Raw genomic sequence first — 24434 nt, 5'->3', positions numbered from 1 at the left:
ACTACAAAAATTATGTTGATCCCGTATACCAACTTTCACAAGTATTCAAGGTATATGAATTTGAGTTTCCGCCCATAGGAAACGAAAGAGACCCAAATGAGATTCAAACTTGGCTTACAATTGTACCAGATCCATTATTATTGAGGGACTCAGGTCATCCAAAATTTACTAGAATACATTGTGATATGGATATTCGGGAGAAGTCAACAGAACAAAAACGATGTGGGCATTATAGAAACATCGGACACAATAGAAAAAAAATGTCCAGCTCTGTTATCATCATATAACCGTTAACTCTTATGTAATTAATATTGTATTTAAATGAATGTTTTTGTTTCTAATAATTTAATGTTATTGCATTTATATAATTTGTCAATGTATGTACACCTAATTAATTTTTTTTAACTTTTAAATACATAAATATTTTTAATATATTTATTTAATATAATAATTAATATTATTAGTTATAATTTTTTTAAATATAATATTAATTCTACCTTCTAAGTAGAGAAAAATATTAAATTAAACAAATTAAAAGTTATTAAAAAATTTATGTATACGATGACACATTTCATGTTCTGATTGGATGATTAAATTTATTAAATTAAATTTTCAATAAGACTAATTTCATAAAATATGTAAGTCTTGAAGATTAAATATGTAATTATACTAATTTATTAACTTATGCATCAATATTTTCGTTAAATATTGATAAGAGATGAATATATTGATAACATTTAAATAATTAACTGATAAAATTAATAGATCGATAATCAAAATCAAAAATAATAATATAACCATATGTGTAATATTATAATTTCATACATTTTTCCTATAACTATAATAAAGTCAAAACTGATTTTCATATATTGTTATATCATATTAATGTAGATAATTCACTCTACCTTTAACACACATTATCAAAATACATTTGATAATTCTTACATTATAATCGAAACACTTTACATAATATATTATTAATTTATAATAATAATAAAAATAAAATATTTATTATTAAACAAAATACGTGGCAGTCGAGCTGACGAAAGGCGCGTCCCCGGGGATGCGCCTTCCACACGTGGCATCCAACTCAGCGAAAACACGGGTAAAGCACGTCCCCGGGAACGCGCCTTTCGCCAACTCAACCGAAAAGGTATCATTTCGAGAAATATATATTAAACGGTGCCATAGAGGTAAATATGAGTTAAAGGCGTGTCAGTTTAGTCAAATAACCCTATCCAAATTGGATATTGACGTGTAACCTAAGCATCAATTTCGAGTTTTGGATAATGTTGCCACGTTCTTCTGCATCACCCCCTCCGTTATATATACCTGATTTTTCTCACTATCTTCATCATCTCACATCATTTGCGTTTCTCTCTTTTGAATCAATCTCCGTTTTATAATTTTTCTGCCAAGAAGAGAAGAGGGTTTATCTGTAAGAGAGCAAGGAAGATGTTAACAATATTCAACAAAGAGTTGATGAATCCGCCAAAGGAGCTGCACAGCCCAGCTTCACTCTGTTCATCCAACAAACCCAAGTTCCCAGAACAGATCATCAAGGATTTTCTCGCTTCAAATCCCACCAATGCTTTCTCAGTCGGGTTCGGATCCTCGGCTTGCATTGCCTATGCCCCGCCCGAGAATCGTTACTCCAATTATCAAAGGTAAGCTGCTCTGTGCTCACCAATCCATTACACCACAAAGATACCTTTTTTTTCTCTTTAATGTTTCGTGATTTTTAAAGCTTGTGGGTATTGATGGTGAAAAATGTAGGCTGTTTTGTGGAGTGGATGAGATATACTGCATTTTCATGGGGGGTTTGAATAATCTAAACAGCCTTTTAAGGCAGTATGGTCTGTCGAAAGGCAGCAACGAAGCAATGTTTATCATCGAGGCGTATCGGACCCTCCGGGACCGAGGTCCGTACCCGGCCCATCAGGTGCTAAAGGATCTTGAAGGCAGCTATGGATTTGTGGTGTATGACAGCAAGGCTGGAAGTGTTTTTGCTGCATTGGTAAACATCATTTTCAAAGCTTTGTTAATGGAAACTCAATACATGTGTGATCTTCTTATTGATTAATTGTTATTTACTTTTGGTGGTGATTAGGGTTCAGATGAAAGGGTTGAACTCCATTGGGGTGTTGCAGCTGATGGATCGGTGGTTGTCTCGGATAATCTGAAGCTTATAAAAGAAAGTTGTGCTAAATCATTCGCACCATTTCCAGCTGGTATGCTCTTCTTCCTTTTCAATTACTTCTGCCTTTTGGTCGAAATTTGACATCAGTACTTCCACATCGGTAAGTTTAAGATTTAATCCTTTAATTTCAGAAGAATCAAATGTATTAACTTTCTTTATGGGTGAATGTAGGGTGTATGTTCCATAGTGAGCAAGGGTTGATGAGTTTCGAGCACCCGAGGAGCGAAATGAGGGCAATGCCGAGAATCGACAGCGAAGGTGTGATGTGTGGTGCCGATTTCAAGGCCGACGTTCAGTCGAGAATCAGTACCATGCCGCGAGTCGGCAGCGAAGCCAACTGGGCACTGCGAGGCTCCCATGCTTGAATACTTAATTGAGACGATTGAGATCATAACATAACCCGCATTTTATTCCTTGATTTCTGAATGATTTCTTGTTTTTTCTTAGCATTTTTTACTTCTTTTTTTTTTGGATTTTCTACTTAAGTCGAGCTGTAAAAAATGGCCTAAAAGCATGAAAAGGCATGTTTGATAAATAATTTACAAAATTAAAATATATATTTTATGTTTACATATGAAAACTGTGGCTTATTCAGGGGAATAATAGAAAAAAAATAAAAATAGGGATATTTATTATTTAAGAAAATAGGTCAAAAATTAATCTAAAATAAAGTACATAAACTAAAATTTAAAATTTGAGCATCCTAGAGAAGAAGAAAAAACCATAATTTAAACTCGTCTAACAAATGGCACAGCTCTGGATCATCAGCAAGCAATGAAAGAGATGGGCAAAAATACGCCCTTGCAACTGACCATCGGCAAGCAAGAGTAGCAACGAACTATGTTGCTTTTTTGCTTCATTGTTGCTCTCAATCTAACTCATTCGAGAGATGATTCAACCTTTCATCGAGCTCTAACAAATGAGAACTCGATGATAAATCAATCCGACTCCACAAAGATCTGCAATCACAATCGAAAGGTACTTTAGAACTGAACTGATTTTAGTAATTCGAGATTACAAGAAAACGAATCAGCCTGCAAGTATGATGTACCAACCTCCACATCTACCAAAGGGTCGAAAGTCTTTTTCTCTATTGTGTCAAACACCACAACGCCACTAATTCTCTGGACTCCGAGTTTGGTTGCGATTATGTTCTGCACATGCAAAGTAGAAAAACAGCTTATGTACAAGAAAGTTGCAGACCAAGTAGAAGCAAGACTGGTAGTAAATGATTTGCACGTAAACTTTCTTCATACCAGATAGAAATCGGTGGAACCGAATGCCTCCACCTGTGGTACTGCCTGTACAAAAGTGTCAAATTTGTATTTAAGTATTGCAGCAAATCATAACTTTAATATGTTACAATGAGAAAGGAACATTAATAAACATTGTTATCAATGTTTATTAATGTTGATCAGATGCTGATAGTCTTACCAGAAGATGATTTGAGTCGTGCAGAATACATGATGCAACTACATCATACGTGTATAGAGTACCTCATGGCAACAACAGAAAATGATGGAAAAATTACTTACAACTGTAATATATAAGAAAAGACTCACTATCTGGTTATTTTGAGTATTAATCGGGCAAAAATGTAAGTGTTCCTCAGTCGACACGATCAAATTACATGGACAGAAATTTTGACTGTTCATACATACATGTTATGCAGACTGACAGATTACTTTAGATGCCACCAACCGCATCTCTTCATGAAGCTATAAGAAGGCAAGTTCAGACGAATTCCTACCACATCATTCATGTATGCATGTTATGCGGTGTGACATACCACTTTAGCCACCACCTACGACATTTCCCTCTTGATCAAGAAGTTCTAAGAGAATATTTTAAAGACGAAACGTCATTTATCCCCTCTACCTCTACCAATAAAGGAAAGCCTTAGGTATATATGCCTTCACAAAATGTATGAAAGACAATATTACAATAGTTTAGTACAAAATAAGCTAAATTAGTGTTGGCAGTCAATTAAATCAATTACCATATTCTGAAGCCCGTTAATCGTAACAAACTTCTCTTCATGTGCACTATTTTGTGATAACCAGACCTTAAATGGGCCCGTCTCTCTCTCTCTTTATGGTTTGTAAGCTTCAAATGTACCTGAAAAACATAGATTAAGCCAATTAAAGGTCGATTAAAAATTCCTTAAGGATGAAGCTAAAGACTAAGAAGCAAAGGAAGATACTCTAAGGTCTGGGCAGACCTTAAGTTCTGTCATTATGGTGAAAAGAATTTCTAGGAAAAAATGGTGTCGTAACCGGTTTTCGTCCGGGCACGAAAAATTTTCTTGACGGGAAAAGTGATGTGAATAAATAGTTTTGAAAATAATTTGAGAGTCGCCATCGGCCTTTTGGGTCAGGTAGGTCGAATACCTAAAAATTATTTTTTAAAAGAGTTTTAAGAAAACACCAATAAAAATAATGAACTGATCTGCGTTTATAACCAAAAATTCGTTCTTTTTAATAATAAAAAGGGATTCGTGGTCGATTACGTTTAGGGAAGGATTAGCACCCCTACAACGCCCAAAATTGGTACTTTTTAATTATAAATTGTCTCTATTAAAACTATTAAAAATTTAAAATATATTTAATTTATAATCATATTATTAAAAAAATTAAAAAAATATTTATTTAAAAATATCAGAAAATGACTTCTAGGTGCCTTAAGACAGCTCTTTTCTTTGATATTGATTAATTTACATAAAATTAAATAATAATAAATTTTTTTTTTATAAATTTTAATTTTAAAATACCAGAATATGACATCCAGTTGTATTAAGACTGTCCTTTTCTTCGATTTAAAAAAAATAAATATTAAAATAATTTATTTGAAATAAATATTTATTTATTATATATATATTTATGACTATATAATAAAAATATTTAAATAAATAAATAAGTAAAATTAAAATAAAAATACAATTGGAGCTATATATTTAAAAGCAATAAAATAAATGAAAACATTTAAAATAAATGACTAAATTATAGTAAAAATAAAATTAAAAACCTAATTCATAATTAATCAAAATTATAGGGATTAAACATGCTATTTCTTTATTCTATAATTTTAGTGACTAAAATAAACTTATCTAAAATTCGGATATAAGATTAAAATAAATTAAAAATATAAACTAGGGATTAAAATTTTATTTATTAAAATTAAGGGATTAAATCTGTTATTTATCCTAAATATATTATTTTAATATAAAGGACTAAAATAAATAAATTTAAAATTGAAAGATCAAATTAAAAGGATTAAAAACTCGATTTAGTGACTAAAATGTAAAAATTACAAGTTGGAATGGCTGCGGAAAGGGTTTGACCTTAATGGAAATTACAGAAATACCCTCCCCAAAACGACGTCGTTTGGGAGAGGGTATTTATTCCCTAAGCCGGCTGGCCCTACGGGCCAGTTTCTCATTTCTTCAATTCTGTTCTCTCTCTAACAGAGAGAGAACAAAAATGTTCTCTGCCTTCTCTCTAGCTTCCCTCACCGGAGGGAAGCCGGTCACCGGACGGCAACCGTTTGCCGCCGTGACCATCACCGCCGGCCACCGCATCTGGTGGCCGGAAAATTTTATTTTTCCACCATTAAATAGATCGGACCGTCCTAAGGACGGTCCCGGTGTTATTTTCTTCTAAATGGCTCCTAATCGGAGCAAATCTAAAGAATTACCTTCGGTTTTTCGAAGGTTTTGGTGAGATCCGGTGGTCGGCTTCCTCGGTAAGGTTCTCTTCTTCCTTTTTCTTTCTTTTCTGTTTCTTTGCTGCGTTTGTTGTTGAGATCGTTGGTAGTATTTTGTATTATTTTTTTCGGTTTTGTCTCCCTAGGATCTGTTCTCTGTCTCCCTGTTCTTTCTTTGCAGGTTCGGGTGGTGGCTTTTATAGCCACCACCGGTGTGGTCATCGGACCGGTCCGAAGAGTGGGTTTCGGTGAGTCACCGGACTACCAGTGGTGACTCACCCCTTAGCCATGGTGTGGACGGCTGGCGTTGGAGCTTCTGGAGCCTTCGGTTGGGACGTGGCAGCGGTGGAGGCGGCGAGAGCAGCGGCGGCAGCCGCGTGGCCCTAGGGTATCATACCCTAGGGTTTGTATCTGGAGCCATCTGGACCGTTGGATCTTTCTAGATCCAACGGCAGCAAGCTGAGGCGGCTAGGGATTAGGGTTAGGAAACCCTAACTGAAACCCTAAATGTTTTTGGGTTTTAGTTTGGTTTGGGCCAGAAAATTGGTTTGTAATTAATTATTTTTAATAATATTTATATATGTATTTAATATATTTAATAATAATAATAATAATAATGATAATAATAATAATAATTATTATTATAATAATAATAATTATAATTATAATTATAATAATAATAATAATAAATTAATATGGGTAAAAAAATTAGTATCTTCAGCTGCCCCTCTTTGCTCATTCTTGTGTTAACAAGAATAGGGAAAAGATGAAAAGATAATAAAATTTTTTATCCATTTGGCTTCACTTGATCATAATGGAGATATTGAATAAATTCTTCTCTTTCTTCAGATGAGTTCTTCTCATTATGAACTTTCTGCTGAGGATGATGTTGACCTTTCTTTCTGTGATAGAGTCATTCAAAAGGTTGAATAAGCTTTTGATGAGTTCTTCTCATTATGAACTTTCTCTAGAAAGGCTGATGCTAATCTATCTCCTTCTGTGATAGAATTATGCAAAAAGTTGAAAAAATTCTTCTTATTATGAACTTCTTCTTTCTTCTTCAGATGAGTTCTACTCATTATGAACTTCTCTGAAAATGTTGATCCATCAATTGATGAATTCATGTAAAAGGTTGAACAAGTTCTTCTCATTATGAACTTCTTCTTCCTTCTTCAGATGAGTTCTTCTCATTATGAACTTTCTCTGGCAAAGCTGATCCATCTAATGATGGATTTGAGCAAAAGGTTGAACAAGCTCTTCTCATTATGAACTTTCTCTTCCTTCTTCAGATGAGTTCTTCTCATTATGAACTTTCTCTGGAAAAGCTGATCCATCAAGTGATGGATTTGAGCAAAGGTTGAACAAGCTCTTCTCATTATGAACTTTTTCTTCCTTCTTCAGATGAGTTCTTCTCATTATAAACTTTCTCTGGAAAAGCTGATCCATCAAGTGATGGATTTGAGCAAAGGTTGAACAAGCTCTTCTCATTATGAACTTTTTCTTCCTTCTTCAGATGAATTCTTCTCATTATAAACTTTCTCTGGAAAAGCTGATCCATCAAGTGATGGATTTGAGCAAAGGTTGAACAAGCTCTTCTCATTATGAACTTTTTCTTCCTTCTTCAGATGAGTTCTTCTCATTATGAACTTATCTGGAAAAGCTGATCCATCAAGTGATGGATTTGAGCAAAGGTTGAACAAGCTCTTCTCATTATGAACTTTTTCTTCCTTCTTCAGATGAGTTCTTCTCATTATGAACTTCTCTGGAAATGCTGATCGATCAATTGATGAATTCATGTAAAAGGTTGAACAAATTCTTCTTATTATGAATTTCTTCTTCCTCCTTCAGATGGGTTCTTCTCATTATGAACTTTCTCTGGAAATGTCAATCCATCAAATGATAGATTTGAATCTTTGCTAAAATCTTTGAAATTCCTGTTAAAATTTCAACAAGAATAAAAATGAATGAAAATGCATCTATTTTTGCAAATGCCTAAATATGATGCATGAATATTAAGTTGTTTGATTTCAGATTGGTGAATTGAGTATTTCTTTAATTGTAAAAACCCAATAGATCTTTCTTCTTCAAAACAAAGAATCTATCATCTTTGACAAATGTAGATGTAGATATAATGTCACAAAACCTCTTGAGAATAAAACTCAATAGTATAGGCTCTTGAAAAGCTTGCATTCAGGCAACATGTTGATTCTGATAACAAATCATCTGATTATGAAGTGACCTTTCAAGATGATTTCACAGATATCGATAGTTCTTCTAATACCGAGAAATCTTGAATTCTGATTCTGATGAGGAGAATAAACTGTTATACTTGACAAAAATGTGATTCTCAAAGGCTGAAGCTTCAATAGCCATGTATAGACGTGGTTCAGATTCATCAATTGCAGAATTGACAAATTTTATATATGCTGCTCAGAATGACTAAGGCTGCTGACGCATTTCTTCCGGTAAAAGATGGAAAGCCATTATATGATGATCCTAATTACAAGAAAAGGCGAAACTTGTGCTATGATTTTTGGAAAGTAATAAACATAAGAAGCTTGAAAAGAAGCTTCTTAATGAAGACGATCATGCAGTTCATCTTTTAATTCCAATGATTGGTTCTGTAGTTCTTACCTAAACCAGATCAAATAACTCAAAGAACACTTCCAGAAGATGCTATTAGCAAATTCATCTTCCAAATTCAATGATTGGTTCTGTCAAACCAGATCAGATAACTCAAAGAACACTTCCAGAAGATGCTATGAACACATTTATCTTCCAAATTCAATGATTGGTTCTGTCAAACCAGATCAGATAACTCAAAGAACACTTCCAGAAGATGCTATTAGCAAATTCATCTTCCAAATTCAATGATTGGTTCTGTCAAACCAGATCAGATAACTCACAGAACACTTCCAGAAGATGCTATTAATACATTCATCTTCCAAATTCAATGATTGGTTCTGTCAAACCAGATCAGATAACTCAAAGAACACTTCCAGAAGATGCTATTAATACATTCATCTTCCAAATTCAATGATTGGTTCTGTCAAACCAGATCAGATAACTCAAAGAACACTTCCAGAAGATGTTATTAATACATTCATCTTCCAAATTCAATGATTGGTTCTGTCAAACCAGATCAGATAACTCAAAGAACACTTCCAGAAGATGCTATTAATACATTCATCTTCCAAATTCAATGATTGGTTCTGTCAAACCAGATCAGATAACTCAAAGAACACTTCCAGAAGATGCTATTAGCAAATTCATCTTCCAAATTCAATGATTGGTTCTGTCAAACCAGATCAGATAACTCAAAGAACACTTCCAGAAGATGCTATTGGCCAATTTATCTTTCATTTAATGTTTGGACTAGGATATCACTATGCTTATTTGATGTAGAGCCAGAATTTGTAGATTCGAAGCATTTCCATGCTATTACACTAAAAAGGGCTATATTCATAATTCCGCCAATTAAGAACAGATTTTCTCTTATTCTGCTTCCTCCATGTGCTGATGCTTTTCCATTGACAAAGAAATGATGGCTTTCATGTGATCCAAGAACAAAGTTGAACTGTTTATAAACATGTACAGGAAGTGCCAAATTGACAGAAAGGATCTGTAAGGCTTTTGAAGATTATGACAATGAGCCACCTTCGAGTGTCCAGAAGTATGTTTTTGATGAGTATTGAAAATGGAATCTAGTATGGGTTGGAAAGAATAAAGTTATTCCACTTGAACATGATGAGGTGGGAATGCTTCTAGGTTTCCTTAAAAACCATATACAAGGATCTGTATAGAGACATGTTTCCCAGTGATATCAATGTCTTGTTTCTTTTTGCTGGAATCAGTGCTGCAAAGATCGCCTTCTATTGTCTTAGTATATCTTTGAAAACAGAGGTGCAAGAACTGAATGGTGATCGATTGGAGCAATTGATGAGTAGATTTGGCGGATTTGACCTTGTTGCCGGTAGCATCCTGTGTAACAATCTTAATGTTCATGGCTTTAAGATGGTGATGATTTGCTTACTTTGTATTCCATGTATTTAAAAGTATTAACATAAAGTGATATTCAGAAATATTTAAATTATTTCAAATTTATGTTAATTCATAGAAGAATAAATTGAATTTTCGAAAATAAATTTGAATCTCAAATAAATTGAACTTGAAATAGATAGAATTGTATTCAAAATTATGGCAAGCATAAGAATGATAAAAATTCAAATGTCTCAACAAATTATAAGCATAAGTATTTCTAAATTAATCAAGTTGACACAACTTAGAGAAATGATGTAAGCTTTTGTCTGGAAGATCTCAAACGTTGTCAAAATGCTTGTAGATGTGAAGTTTCTCCCAAACTGTCAAAATCTTAAGAGGGTTCAATTGCCAGATGCCTAATATCAACCTGCATTTGAGCCGCCTTTTCAGGTTTTCAACTCAAATCCTCCCTTTTGGTTACAAGATGCCCTTTGCGGGTTTTCACCTTGATCCCCCCTCTTTTCTTTTTTTTTTCTTTTTCTTTTTCTTTTTTTTTTAATTTTATTTTCTTTCTTTTTTCTTTCTTCTCTTTTTTCTTCAAGCATAATATTTCTTGACAGAATCCGAATTTATTGGATTTCTCAGAATTTTTCCATCCATTTCTGCCAAGATCAACGCTCCTCCGGAAAAGGCCTTTTTCACAACGTATGGCCCTTCCCAATTAGGCATCCATTTCCCACGGAAATCTTTATGTATAGGCAAAATCTTTCTTAGTACTAGATCACCCTCTTGGAATTCTCTTGGATGTACTTTTTTGTCATGAGACTTCATCATCCGTTTCTGATACATCTGTCCATGGAAAATAGCTTTCAATCTTTTCTCCTCAACAAGGTTCAATTGATCAACTCTAGCTTGGATCCATTCAGATTCATCCAATTTTGTTTCTCTCAATATTCGAAGCGATGGAATCTCAACTTCAATTGGTAAGACTGCTTCCATTCTGTAGACTAGAGAAAACGGTGTTGCCCCAGTAGATGTTCTAACAGTAGTTCGATATGCATATAAAGCAAAAGGTAACTTCTCGTGCCAATCTTTATAAGTTTCAGTGGTCTTTGTAATGATTCTCTTGATGTTCTTATTTGCTGCTTCAACTGCCCCATTCATCTTTGGACGATATGCCACTGAGTTTGGATGTTTGATCTTAAACTGCGCACAAAGTTCGGTCATCATTTTGTTGTTCAGGTTCAGAGCATTATCTGTAATGATCCTTTCTGGTAGACCATACCGGCAAACTATCTCTTTCTTTATGAATTTGCAGACTGTGGACCTCTTAATATTGGTATATGAAGCAGCTTCAACCCATTTGGTAAAATAATCAATTGCCACAAGGATGAAACAATGTCCATTCGATGATTTTGGTGTGATTGCTCCAATGACATCTATTCCCCACATAGAAAATGGCCAGGGTGCTGTCATTACATGTAAAGGAGATGGGGGTACATGAATCTTGTCTGCATATATCTGGCATTTATGACATTTCTTTGCATAATCAATGCAATCTGTGTGCATGGTAGCCCAATAGTATCCATATCTCATTATTTTTCTGGCCATGGAAAGACCATTTGCATGTGTTCCACATATTCCACTGTGTACTTCTTCAATGACATTTTGAGCTTCGCTAGTATTTAAACATCTCAATAGCATTTGATCATTGCTTCTTCTATACATAATCTCGCCATCAAGAAAATATCCAGCAGCCATTCTTCTCAAGGTTCTTTTATCAATTTCCGATGCATTTGGTGGATAACTTTGATTTTTGATATATTGCAGAATATCATGATACCATGGTTTACCATCTACCTCTTCTTCCACACTATAACAATGTGCAGGAATTTCATATACTTGCATTTTGATTGGCATCATATCAACTTTCTTAGTTGCCTGAAACATAGCAGCTAATGTAGCCAAAGCATCTGCCATTTGATTTTCTTCTCGAGGTAGATAATTGAAGCTAACTCTCTCAAATTCTTTCACTAATTCGAGGATAAAATTTCGATATTCCAATAATTTGGGATCTTTTGTTTCCCATTCTCCTCGCAATTGATACACCACTAAAGATGAATCTCCATATATCTTGAGACATTTGATTTTTCTTTCTATAGCTGCTTTCAATCCCATGGCACAAGCTTCGTATTCTGCCATATTATTGGTGCAAAAGAACTCCAGTCTACTTGTAAAGGGATAATAAATATTTTCTGGAGAAATTAACACTGCCCCGATTCCTCGTCCCAAAGCATTAGATGCTCCGTCAAAGTAAAGCTTCCAAGTTGCAAATGCATCATTTGTTCTGACTTCTTCATTCATGGATATGCACAACAAATCTTCATCAGGAAAATTGAAGTTCAAAGGCTGATAATCATCTGATACACGACTGGCCAGAAAAGCAGCTATGACACTTCCTTTTATTGCTTTTTGGTTGACATATACAATATCAAACTCAGATAATAACATCTGCCATCTAGCCATTCTGCCTGTCAAAGCTGGTGATTCCATTAAGAATTTCAAAGGATCAAGTTTTGATATCAACCAAGTAGTATGGTATAACATATATTGTCTGAGTCTTCGAGTAGCCCATACCAAGGCACAACATAATTTTTGTATTGGTGGATATCTAATTTCACAATCAGTAAATTTCTTGCTCAGATAATAAATAGCTTTTTCTTTTCTTCCAGATTCATCATGTTGTCCTAGTACACATCCCATCGAATTTTCGAAGACGGTCAAGTAGAGAATTAATGGTTTATCAGGCATTGGTGATACTAAAATTGGGGCATTGGATAAATATTTCTTAATAATATCCAAAGTTTCTTGACATTCTTCATTCCAGACTTCAGGATTGTTCTTTCGAAGTAATTTGAACACTGGATCACATTTGTCAGTTAATAGATAAATGAACCGAGATATATAATTTAATCTTCCCAAAAAGCCTCGAACTTCTTTTTTTGTATTGGGTGGTGGAAGATCTTGAATTGCTTTTACTTTATCTGGATCAATCTCGGTTCCTTTTTTGCTGACCACAAATCCCAAAAGTTTCCCGGAAGTTACTCCAAAAGTGCATTTTACGGGGTTGAGCTTTAATTGATACTTCCTCAATCTCTGGAAAAGCTTTCTCAAATTTTGAATATGTTCTTCTTCAGTTCGGGATTTTGCAATCATGTCATCCACGTATACTTCAATCTCTCTGTGCATCATGTCATGAAACAAAGTTACCATGGCTCTTTGATACGTTGCCCCTGCATTTTTCAATCCAAATGGCATCACTTTATAACAGAATGTGCCCCACATGGTTATAAATGTTGTTTTTTCCATGTCTTCAGGATTCATTTTTATCTGATTATATCCTGAAAATCCATCCATAAATGAAAACCATGCATGCCCTGCAGTATTGTCCACCAATGTGTCTATGTGGGGTAATGGAAAACTATCTTTCGGACTAGCTTTGTTGAGATCTCTGTAATCCACACACATTCGAACCTTCCCATTCTTCTTTGGTACGGGCACAATGTTGGCTACCCATTCTGGATATTTAGATGCCTGTAGGAAACCTGCATTGATCTGTTTCATCACTTCTTCTTTGATTTGCAACAACATTTCTGGCCTCATTCGTCTGAGCTTTTGTTGGACCGGTTTATATTCTGGATTGATTGGAAGCTTGTGTATCACTATATCTGTGCTCAAACCAGGCATATCTTGATAAGACCAGGCAAAGATATCTTTGAACTCTTGAAGGAGATTTATCAATTCTTGTTTTATCTGGATTGTCAGAGTAGTACCAATTTTCACCTCTTTTATTTCTTCATCTGTTCCCAAATTCACAGTCTCCATCTCTTCTTTGTGGGGTAGAATTTGTTTGTCTTCTTTTTCTACCAATCTTAATAGTTCAGTAGGAACATCACATTCCGGTTCATCCTCACACCCATTGATTTCTTCCAGACATATAGGTTGCTCTAAATTTATCTCTTGATTAAATTTAGGAATAAACATGCTATTAACATGGTGACACCTGCAAATTTAAGTCGGACATATTTCCGACAGAATATAGTAAATTTATGAAATAAATAAATGTAATAAAATGTAAAGAATGATTGCCATCTGAAGATTTTAAAGAAAATTCCTTATAATTAACATAATTTCTTTTACAAGATAACAAAAAGTTTTCATATTTTTGAGCTAAACATAAAGATTAGTTCTGAATATTACTCTGCGTTAATATTAAAAACTATAGGAAGATCTTCAGTGGTCCAATTGTTGAGTGTTTCTCCAGGAAAACATGGGCGAATCTTATCCAAGTATTTGCCAGTCTTGTTGTCATTCATGATCATGTTGATAAATAATCCATTCATAGCTTCTTCAACTATGTCTTGATCTTTCGTCAACTTTTCTTCTTTAAAGGCTTCAACAAGCTGATGTTCTATATTAATTGTTCCCCCTGATCTAAATATGGTCTTCAACTGTGGGAAAAACATGTGTTCCCAAAGGATTTCTTTCCCTTTCAACCTTGCCTTTCTGTCTTCACATCTTCTTTTTATCTCTTTGTTCTTTTGCTGAAAATTGGGCTTAAATCCAAGCCCAAAACGATCTTTCTTCATCTTTATTTTGACAGGAACTGAAATCCCTTGAAGATTCTTTCCTAGACCTTTCCCAGCTTTAGCTCCGATGCCTAAAGTTTGTTGTACCGTCATCTTTGTGCAATCAGACAATCTGGGATATGGAATTTTGCTTCCTTCTGCAATAAAGGTTGCATTTACAAATTCAAGAGCTCGGAAAGAGCATTCAAGAGCATCTTCATTGGTGTCGATATATGGAACATCGCTTGTTACAGATGCAATGATTTCCTCTTCAGCACCTACGCAGATTAGTTGTCCATCAACAACAAATTTCAATTTCTGATGTAATGAAGAAGGAACAGCTCCAGCTGAATGAATCCATGGCCTCCCTAATAGACAATTATATGTAGGGTGGATGTCCATCACCACAAAGTCAATACTGTACACGACTGGGCCAATTAACAACGGTATTTCCATTTTCCCAAGCACCTCTTTTTGAGTACCATCAAATGCTCGCACTACATTCTGATAACTCTTCATGTGTGATTGATCCACAGGCATTCTTTGAAGTGTGACTAGAGGCATCAAGTTGAGAGCGGATCCATTGTCAATCAATACTCCTGGCAACACATGACCATAACAATGTGTCGTGATGTTCAAAGCTTTTACTGACCCCATTCCACCTTCTGGTATTTCATCATCCGTGAACGTTATGTAATTGTCAGCGGCTATATGTCCCACAATTCTGTCAAGTTTATTGAGGGATATATCTTCAGGGATAAATGTTTGATTGAGAATTTTCATCAAAGCATTTCTATGTGCTTCTGAATTCATCAATAGATCAAGAATAGAAATTCTCGCTTGTTGTTTGTGTAGTTGTTCAACCACACTATATTCACTATGTTTCAGGAATTTCAAAAATTCTTGAGCTTGTTTTTCTGTCACAGGCTCATTAAATGCTGGAAGGGATTCATCCTCAAATACCTTCTGAGGTATTGCCATGGCTTTTCCTTTTGCTTTCACTTGTTCTGAAGCATTGGATGTTTCGGGAGAGTAACATCTCCCACTTCTCGTAAAAAAACCGACTTCGCTCACTGCTTCAGACTTCGATGTTGTACCCAAACTCTGTTTTTTCTCTTCTGTTTTTTCTAGAGAAACAGATCCTCCTACCATTGAAACATTGGTAGTATAATTCCAAGGCACCCTGCGGGTATCTTTGTATGGAAATGGTAGAGGAGTGGTGATAACTACTTTTGGCTTTATTGGTGCAGGAATCGCCGTAGATGATTTCACATTAATGATCACAGGATCATTTATTCTTTGACTAGGTTTAGAATCCTTTGATGAGCAAACATCATCTTCTTTTTTCCTTGGTTCTTCTTCAAAGAATTCTATTTCTCGGTTGTTCATCAATTTTTGCACCAAATCCCTAAATTCAGGACATAGTTGGATTTTATGCCCTTTTTCCTGATGATATTCACAATAATTCTTGCCTTCATTCTGCTTTGGCCTGAATTGTTGTGGAATTATACCGGCTAAAGAGAGTTGTTGGAATACCCAAACAAGCGGAGATTTAATTTCAGAAATGTCAGTTTTTGCTTTCTTTCTGTTCTCTTCCTGAATTGCATTCACGTTTTTATCTCCATGATTTGGCAATGGATGATTTGATGCAGATGGTGTATTGAATTCCAACTTCCCAGTGTTGATCAAATTTTGAACCACCCTTTTGAATGCCAAACAGTTTTCAATAGAACGACCCGTGATTCCTTCATGATAAACACAGTGTGCCTTTGTATCATACCAAGGAGGGAATGGTGGTTGCATGGGAACCAAAGGATAGGGCCGTATGACATCTGCTTTTAACAGTGAATCATAGATCTCAACATATGGTACTGGTAAAGGTGTAAAAGACAACCTTTCATTTTCCTTTCGAGATCCTCTGGAATATGCTCGATTAGTGTTTGTTTCTTCTTTCTTAACCCTTGGCTGGGTTATTGTAACACTTTTCGATGAATCCTTGCTGTAAGAATTGGCATTGTTGACTTCATTCTCCTTTTTCCGGTATGTAGGTCTTTTGGAACTAGACCCTTCATTTGATTCAATTTTGCCACTTTTCAAGACATTTTCAATGAGTTCTCCAGAAATGACCAAATCTGCGAAATTTCTGGTTGCATTCCCCATTAGATGATTTAAATAAGGAGCCTTCAATGTATGAACAAATATTACTGTCGCCTCTTTTTCTGACAAAGGTGGTTGAACTTGGGCCGCCGTGTCACGCCATCTCTGGGCATACTGTCTGAATGTTTCATTATTCTTTTTCTCCAAATTTTGGAGAGTCCATCTATCAGGAACCATGTCTGTCACGTGGCGATACTGCTCTAAAAATGCTTTAGCCAAATCTTTCCAAGATCTAATATTGGCTTTGGTCAATTGAGTATACCATTTTAAAGTCGGTCCTGTCAAACTATCCTGAAAGCAGTGAATTAACAATTTCTCGTCTTTTACATATCCTACCATTCTGCGACAAAACATAGTAATGTGGGATGAAGGGCATGTAGTACCGTCATATTTATCAAATTCAGGAGCTTTGAACTTGATGGGGAGGATTAGGTCTGGAACCAAACTCAATTCACTAGCATCAAACCCATAGAATGATTCAGTTATTTCCACGGATTTCATTCGTTCTTCTAAGCTCTTGATCTGTCTGGTCAGTTCTTCATTTACTTTTTGTTTCTCATTCAGCTCATTCAAATCTGGGATCAAATAATCAGTATTAAGATCCCCTATTTTCACATATGATATAAGCGGATTTTTGCTTGAAGATGCAGGATCCACTTGTTGATTTTCATGTGGTTTGGCTTCTTGTAATGCAGATGTACGAGCATTGATTTGTATAGGTGTAGTACCAGAGTGATAAATTGGTTCTGGTGGAAAACCTAGAGGATATATGGGTTCTTGGTCGAAAGATACAGGATTTTCCTGCATTTTTCCACTGATAGCCTGCCTTTTAAACATATCCTCTATTTTCTGCATCATACTGTCTTGTGAATTTGCAATACTGGCTTCAATTTTCTCCAGCTTCATTCTCATTTCTGCTTGCTCTTTATTATGCTGTTCCTCAATACGCTGTATTTTATCCTCCATAATTCTCTTAGTAGCTTGTCTAGTACCGTAGTGATGTTGTATTTCTCTTTTGGCCAGAATAACTGCGATTGAAAAATCTTTTAATATTATTTTTTCAATTTTTAATTAATGAATTTTATCTTAATAAAATTATTCATAAAGAAAATGATGAATGTATGCGAAATGTATGTATGCAAAAAGGTATTGATCCCAAAAAGTTAACTGTCATAGAACAACTTTCATTGGCATACAAAAGTTTCTTTATAATAATTCATAACTACAGATAAGGCGTAGCTTTCCTATTAAGCTCTATAATTTCTTTTATTAACCATGACACCTTCTTTCCGTACTTAGAAACTGGATCAACGTGATGCTCAATTATTTTGGCTTCAACAGCTAGTTCCCCAACATATCTAGCAACTTCGCTCATTTGTACCATGGCCTCGAACACCATATTACTTCTTTCTTCACCTCTTTCAACATAGAAATCAGTTAACTTTTGCCATTGTTCATTCGTTCCTTCAAGAGTTTGCTCTAACTCAGTGATTCTGACTTGACAATTGTTCAGAATTTTTTCAAGATCTCTAATGCGTCTTCGCAGTGAAGCACTTTCCTCATTACTTTCTTTGAGATCATTAGGTCCTAGACGAACCTTTTCTTGAAACAATGATTCTTCAAGTTGCAAAATGTAAGCGTTAAACTCTGAGTTTTTATTTCTAGACTGATCCAGATCTTCTTCAAGTTTTGTTCGTGCTTCTTGCGTTCTTTGATTAAGCTTCTGGATTTGAACATCCTTGTTTCTACATCTTTGCATCCAATTTCTAGCCACTTCCTGCTCTATCTCAAGTCTGGTGTCGAAATTTTTTCTTTCTAACTCCCATTTTTCTTTTTCAATATTGGATTCTTCTATCTTTTGACCTCTGACTTCAAGTTCAGCAATCAACTGGTTCATTTCAGATTCAAATCCCTTGAACATGATATTTTTCTCACTTTCAAATTTATTAAAGATGTCATTCTTCATTTCTTCTAAATCTTTGGCTCGATCTCTTTCTCTTTGCATTTCATTCATGATCTCGCGGTGTTCAGCCTTGTGTTTTATAATTCGCTCTCTTCTGTCGACCTCAAAATCTTCCATTTTTTGCTTTCCTTTCTCAAGGCTTTTGAGTAGACGGCTATTCTTTCCTTTCAGATCTTCAACTCGTCTTTTCTCGATGTTCAATTCTCTGGTCATCTGTATTGTTGCTTGACTTGATCCTGATGCTTTTCGGGATTTATATAACTCCTGGTAATTTTTCTGTAATGCTATGAATTCATCATCACCTTTTTCTTTATCTTTTCTCAACATTGCACATTGTGATGAATGAAAGTCAATGTCAACCCCCAACATAGCTTTATCTTGTCTCATTTGCTCTAATTCTTTCGACCATCCTTCTCTTTCTGCTTCAAACTCAGCTCTCAAGATTTCAATTTCTGACGGAACCACCTTAATGCGATCTTCCATAGAGATATCCTCAATTTGATCTGGTAGAGGAATATTTTCGTTTTTCCTGACAGATCTCCATTTTTCATAATCAGGAGTTAACATTTCTTTTGCTGCTTTAGCTTGGATACAAAAAGTTGTTTTCCAAGCTGTAACGGCTTCCATGATATTTCTTTTATAATTTTTGCTGTGGAATGCGAACTCAGACGACTGTAATCCAGCAGTGACAGGTACAAATTGACGACCTTCATATTGTCTTATGACCAGAAGTGGTGCATATCCAATTCATCCCCATAATCCGAGCAGCATTATCCAATTGTAATCTCCACATTTGTAACAGAATTCTCTTTGGATTTGCCATGGGGCTCGCCAAACAACGTCATTGCTTTGCATATTTCGAAAGGCATTAATCCACATATCTTTCTTAATTTCTTTCGGCCATTCTTGCTCCAGAAATTCTTTTAATGGTGAGTAATCCGTATTAAAGCGTCGGTATGAAACTTTTTCTGTCCTCCAGAAATGACTACGGATCCAAACATATAACAACTGGGTACACCCTGAAAATCGTCCACCTCCTAACTTTCTACAAGCATTCAACGATCTGAAGGTCTCTGCTAGGATTGCAGAAGCAGGATTAATCTTTTTCGGCAGCTGTTCAAACAAATCTACCACTGCAGCTTCAACATATCCCAATACTTTTGGGAAGATGACCATACCATACATACCCAGAGCAAATAAATCGAATCGTACTTTAATATATGGATGACTCTGAATAAGTTCTTTAATGTTGGTCCAAGCAATGCCTTCGCTTTCGCCTTTTTGTTTTGTACGGGATGCCACCCATTCTTCTCGTACCCCGGCAATCTTTGCTAATTTAACTCGAAATGGTTGAGTTTTAATTGACTTTGAATAGATTAGATTCTCCAAAGCCCCTTCGATATGTAACAAAGTTGTGTACTCTTCAATAGTAGGGACCAAATCTTCTTTATTGAGAGTGAAGCAATTGTACCCTGGATTCCAGAATTGAATTAGGGCTCTGATCAATTCATCATCAACTTCAACATATAGCAAATATGGGATGTCTCCGTAAGTCTGATAAAACTGCAATTTTTTATTTGAATCCCAACTTTCCCAAATACTTCGCAAATCTTGCATATCATTTCTTTTTAGCGACACTGGAGCATAACTGGCAAAGTCAGATACATAATCATCCTGCAGGCTGTCTCCTTCTTGTCTTTGTAAGTCCTCAGCCCACTGTCTTACTTCTGAGTTTAGAATTACTTGATTTGAACACTTTTTATCCATAGATGAAGGCTTTCCAATGAGACAATTAACACAAGGATCAATTCCTTTTATCCTGTATGATGCTATGCAAACAGAAAAATAAAGAACACACAAAAAGAAAATAAATTAGTTTACATAATAAAGGAATTTAATAATAACATTTACATAAATATTTTTATTTAAACATGCTTTTTCTAAATTTAAATAATTTAAATAAACATGTAATTTAATCAATAAAGAAAATAAATAAATTAACAGGAAAGTCAGAATTCATTTCTCCTGTGTGTACACCTACTGACAAAATTTTGGCATGACTTCGGATCGGAAGAGTTTCTAAGGTTTTTTATATGCAGGGTTTCAGATCTAAGAATAAAGGTACCCGAATTGTCCTTGTTAGTGCCCCCTTGGGTTGCTAACCCTCAACCCTAGTCCATCACAGACTAAAGTGGATCGAGTTCAATTCGAGGGGATACATTTCTCTATGCCTGACACGGAGAATAAATTCTCACGAAGACATAGAGCATATGAACCCCGAAAGTTACTTGCTAGGTCTGACACGGAGAATAAATTCTCACGAAGACGTCGCTTTCACTCCCACTTAAAAGGGATAACTCAATTATAGAGCTTTATGTGATGCAATGCAAGTGTTGTGTGTGAGGAGAAATGTTCATACCTCTGACAGAAAAATAAATAATGAAATAAAATAATTGCAAATAAAATAAAATGAAACATATAAATATTATGAAAATAATAAGTAAATATAAAAATTTTGAAAAGATAAAATTAAAAATTAAATATGTGAATTTTTAATTTTTAATTAATAGAGACAATTCATAATTGATTTTTAAAAGTTTGACCGATCCCCAGCAGAGTCGCCAAGCTGTCGTAACCGGTTTTCGTCCGGGCACGAAAAATTTTCTTGACGGGAAAAGTGATGTGAATAAATAGTTTTGAAAATAATTTGAGAGTCGCCATCGGCCTTTTGGGTCAGGTAGGTCGAATACCTAAAAATTATTTTTTAAAAGAGTTTTAAGAAAATACCAATAAAAATAATGAACTGATCTGCGTTTATAACCAAAAATTCGTTCTTTTTAATAATAAAAAGGGATTCGTGGTCGATTACGTTTAGGGAAGGATTAGCACCCCTACAACGCCCAAAATTGGTACTTTTTAATTATAAATTGTCTCTATTAAAACTATTAAAAATTTAAAATATATTTAATTTATAATCCTATTATTAAAAAAATTAAAAAAATATTTATTTAAAAATATCAGAAAAGGACTTCTAGGTGCCTTAAGACAACTCTTTTCTTTGATATTGATTAATTTACATAAAATTAAATAATAATAAATTTTTTTTTATAAATTTTAATTTTAAAATACCAGAATAGGACATCCAGTTGTATTAAGACTGTCCTTTTCTTCGATTTAAAAAAAATAAATATTAAAATAATTTATTTGAAATAAATAAATATTTATTTATTATATATATATTTATGACTATATAATAAAAATATTTAAATATATAAATAAGTAAAATTAAAATAAAAATACAATTGGAGCTATATATTTAAAAGCAATAAAATAAATGAAAACATTTAAAATAAATGACTAAATTATAGTAAAAATAAAATTAAAAACCTAATTCATAATTAATCAAAATTATAGGGATTAAACATGCTATTTCTTTATTCTATAATTTTAGTGTCTAAAATAAACTTATCTAAAATTCGGATATAAGATTAAAATAAATTAAAAATATAAACTAGGGATTAAAATTTTATTTATTAAAATTAAGGGATTAAATCTGTTATTTATCCTAAATATATTATTTTAATATAAAGGACTAAAATAAATAAATTTAAAATTGAAAGATCAAATTAAAAGGATTAAAAACTCGATTTATTGACTAAAATGTAAAAATTACAAGTTGGAATGGCTGCGGAAAGGGTTTGACCTTAATGGAAATTACAGAAATACCCTCCCCAAAACGACGTCGTTTGGTCATTATTATTATTATTATTATTATTATTATTATTATAATTATTATTATTATAATAATAATAATTATTATTATTATTATTATCATTATTATTATTATTATTAAATATATTAAATACATATATAAATATTATTAAAAATAATTAATTACAAACCAATTTTCTGGCCCAAACCAAACTGAAACCCAAAAACATTTAGGGTTTCAGTTAGGGTTTCCTAACCCTAATCCCTAGCCGCCTCAGCTTGCTGCCGTTGGATCTAGCAAGATCCAACGGTCCAGATGGCTCCAGATACAAACCCTAGGGTATGATACCCTAGGGCCACGCGGCTGCCGCCGCTGCTCTCGCCGCCTCCACCGCTGCCACGTCCCAACCGAAGGCTCCAGAAGCTCCAACGCCAGCCGTCCACACCATGGCTCAGGGGTGAGTCACCACTGGTAGTCCGGTGACTCACCAAAACCCACTCTTCGGACCGGTCCGATGACCACACCGGTGGTGGCTATAAAAGCCACCACCCGAACCTGCAAAGAAAGAACAGGGAGACAGAGAACAGATCCTAGGGAGACAAAACCGAAAAAAATAATACAAAATGCTACCAACGATCTCAACAACAAACGCAGTAAAGAAACAGAAAAGAAAGAAAAAGGAAGAAGAGAACCTTACCGAGGAAGCCGACCACCGGATCTCACCAAAACTTTCGAAAAACCGAAGGTAATTCTTTAGATTTGCTCCGATTAGGAGCCATTTAGAAGAAAAGAACACCGGGACCGTCCTTAGGACGGTCCGATCTATTTAATGGTGGAAAAATAAAATTTTCCGGCCACCAGATGCGGTGGCCGGCGGTGATGGTCACGGCGGCAAACGGTTGCCGTCCGGTGACCGGCTTCCCTTCGGTGAGGGAAGCTAGAGAGAAGGCAGAGAACATTTTTGTTCTCTCTCTGTTAGAGAGAGAACAGAATTGAAGAAATGAGAAACTGGCCCGTAGGGCCAGCCGGCTTAGGGAATAAATACCCTCTCCCAAACGACGTCGTTTTGGGGAGGGTATTTCTGTAATTTCCATTAAGGTCAAACCCTTTCCGCAGCCATTCCAACTTGTAATTTTTATATTTTAGTCACTAAATCGAGTTTTTAATCCTTTTAATTTGATCTTTCAATTTTAAATTTATTTATTTTAGTCCTTTATATTAAAATAATATATTTAGGATAAATAACAGATTTAATCCCTTAATTTTAATAAATAAAATTTTAATCCCTAGTTTATATTTTTAATTTATTTTAATCTTATATCCGAATTTTAGATAAGTTTATTTTAGACACTAAAATTATAGAATAAAGAAATAGCATGTTTAATCCCTATAATTTTGATTAATTATGAATTAGGTTTTTAATTTTATTTTTACTATAATTTAGTCATTTATTTTAAATGTTTTCATTTATTTTATTGCTTTTAAATATATAGCTCCAATTGTATTTTTATTTTAATTTTACTTATTTATATATTTAAATATTTTTATTATATAGTCATAAATATATATATAATAAATAAATATTTATTTCAAATAAATTATTTTAATATTTATTTTTTTTAAATCGAAGAAAATGACAGTCTTAATACAACTGGATGTCCTATTCTGGTATTTTAAAATTAAAATTTATAAAAAAAAAATTATTATTATTTAATTTTATGTAAATTAATCAATATCAAAGAAAAGAGCTGTCTTAAGGCACCTAGAAGTCCTTTTCTGATATTTTTAAATAAATATTTTTTTAATTTTTTTAATAATAGGATTATAAATTAAATATATTTTAAATTTTTAATAGTTTTAATAGAGACAATTTATAATTAAAAAGTACCAATTTTGGGCGTTGTAGGGGTGTTAATCCTTCTCTAAACGTAATCGACCACGAATCCCTTTTTATTATTAAAAAGAACGAATTTTTGGTTATAAACGCAGATCAGTTCATTATTTTTATTGGTGTTTTCTTAAAACTCTTTTAAAAAATAATTTTTAGGTATTCGACCTACCTGACCCAAAAGGCCGATGGCGACTCTCAAA

At 34.1% G+C, this 24434-nt stretch overlaps 1 protein-coding gene and 1 long non-coding RNA gene across 3 annotated transcripts; one reads left to right on the top strand and one right to left on the bottom strand.

The window, feature by feature from the left end:
• Window positions 1-1371: 1371 nt before the first annotated feature.
• On the top strand, window positions 1372-24156 carry LOC120127801 (stem-specific protein TSJT1-like). Of its 2 annotated transcripts, XM_039145622.1 has the most exons (4): window positions 1374-1667; window positions 1777-2017; window positions 2111-2231; window positions 2372-2632. In XM_039145622.1, exons 1-4 carry the CDS (start codon window positions 1456-1458, stop codon window positions 2563-2565), a joined length of 768 nt encoding a protein of 255 aa, XP_039001553.1. In that variant the 5' UTR covers window positions 1374-1455; the 3' UTR covers window positions 2566-2632. The 2 variants fall into 2 exon arrangements, with proteins under 2 accessions (XP_039001559.1, XP_039001553.1); XM_039145628.1 differs by lacking the exons at window positions 2111-2231; window positions 2372-2632 and adding an exon at window positions 24123-24156 and having other exon boundaries at window positions 1372-1667; window positions 1777-2057.
• LOC120127827 lies at window positions 2961-4187 on the bottom strand. Its single transcript, XR_005516570.1, has 3 exons — window positions 3457-4187; window positions 3256-3354; window positions 2961-3159 (listed from the first exon to the last, which is right to left on the bottom strand). It is a non-coding gene; the product is annotated as an uncharacterized LOC120127827 (long non-coding RNA).
• Window positions 24157-24434: the final 278 nt, after the last annotated feature.

Source organism: Hibiscus syriacus, unplaced genomic scaffold, assembly GCF_006381635.1.
Source record: "Hibiscus syriacus cultivar Baekdansim isolate YM2019G1 unplaced genomic scaffold, ASM638163v2 tig00001478_pilon, whole genome shotgun sequence".
In the NCBI taxonomy this organism is placed as follows: Eukaryota; Viridiplantae; Streptophyta; class Magnoliopsida; order Malvales; family Malvaceae; genus Hibiscus; species Hibiscus syriacus.
Note: the sequence above shows the minus strand (reverse complement) of the source record. Positions and strands in the feature narration are given on the sequence as shown.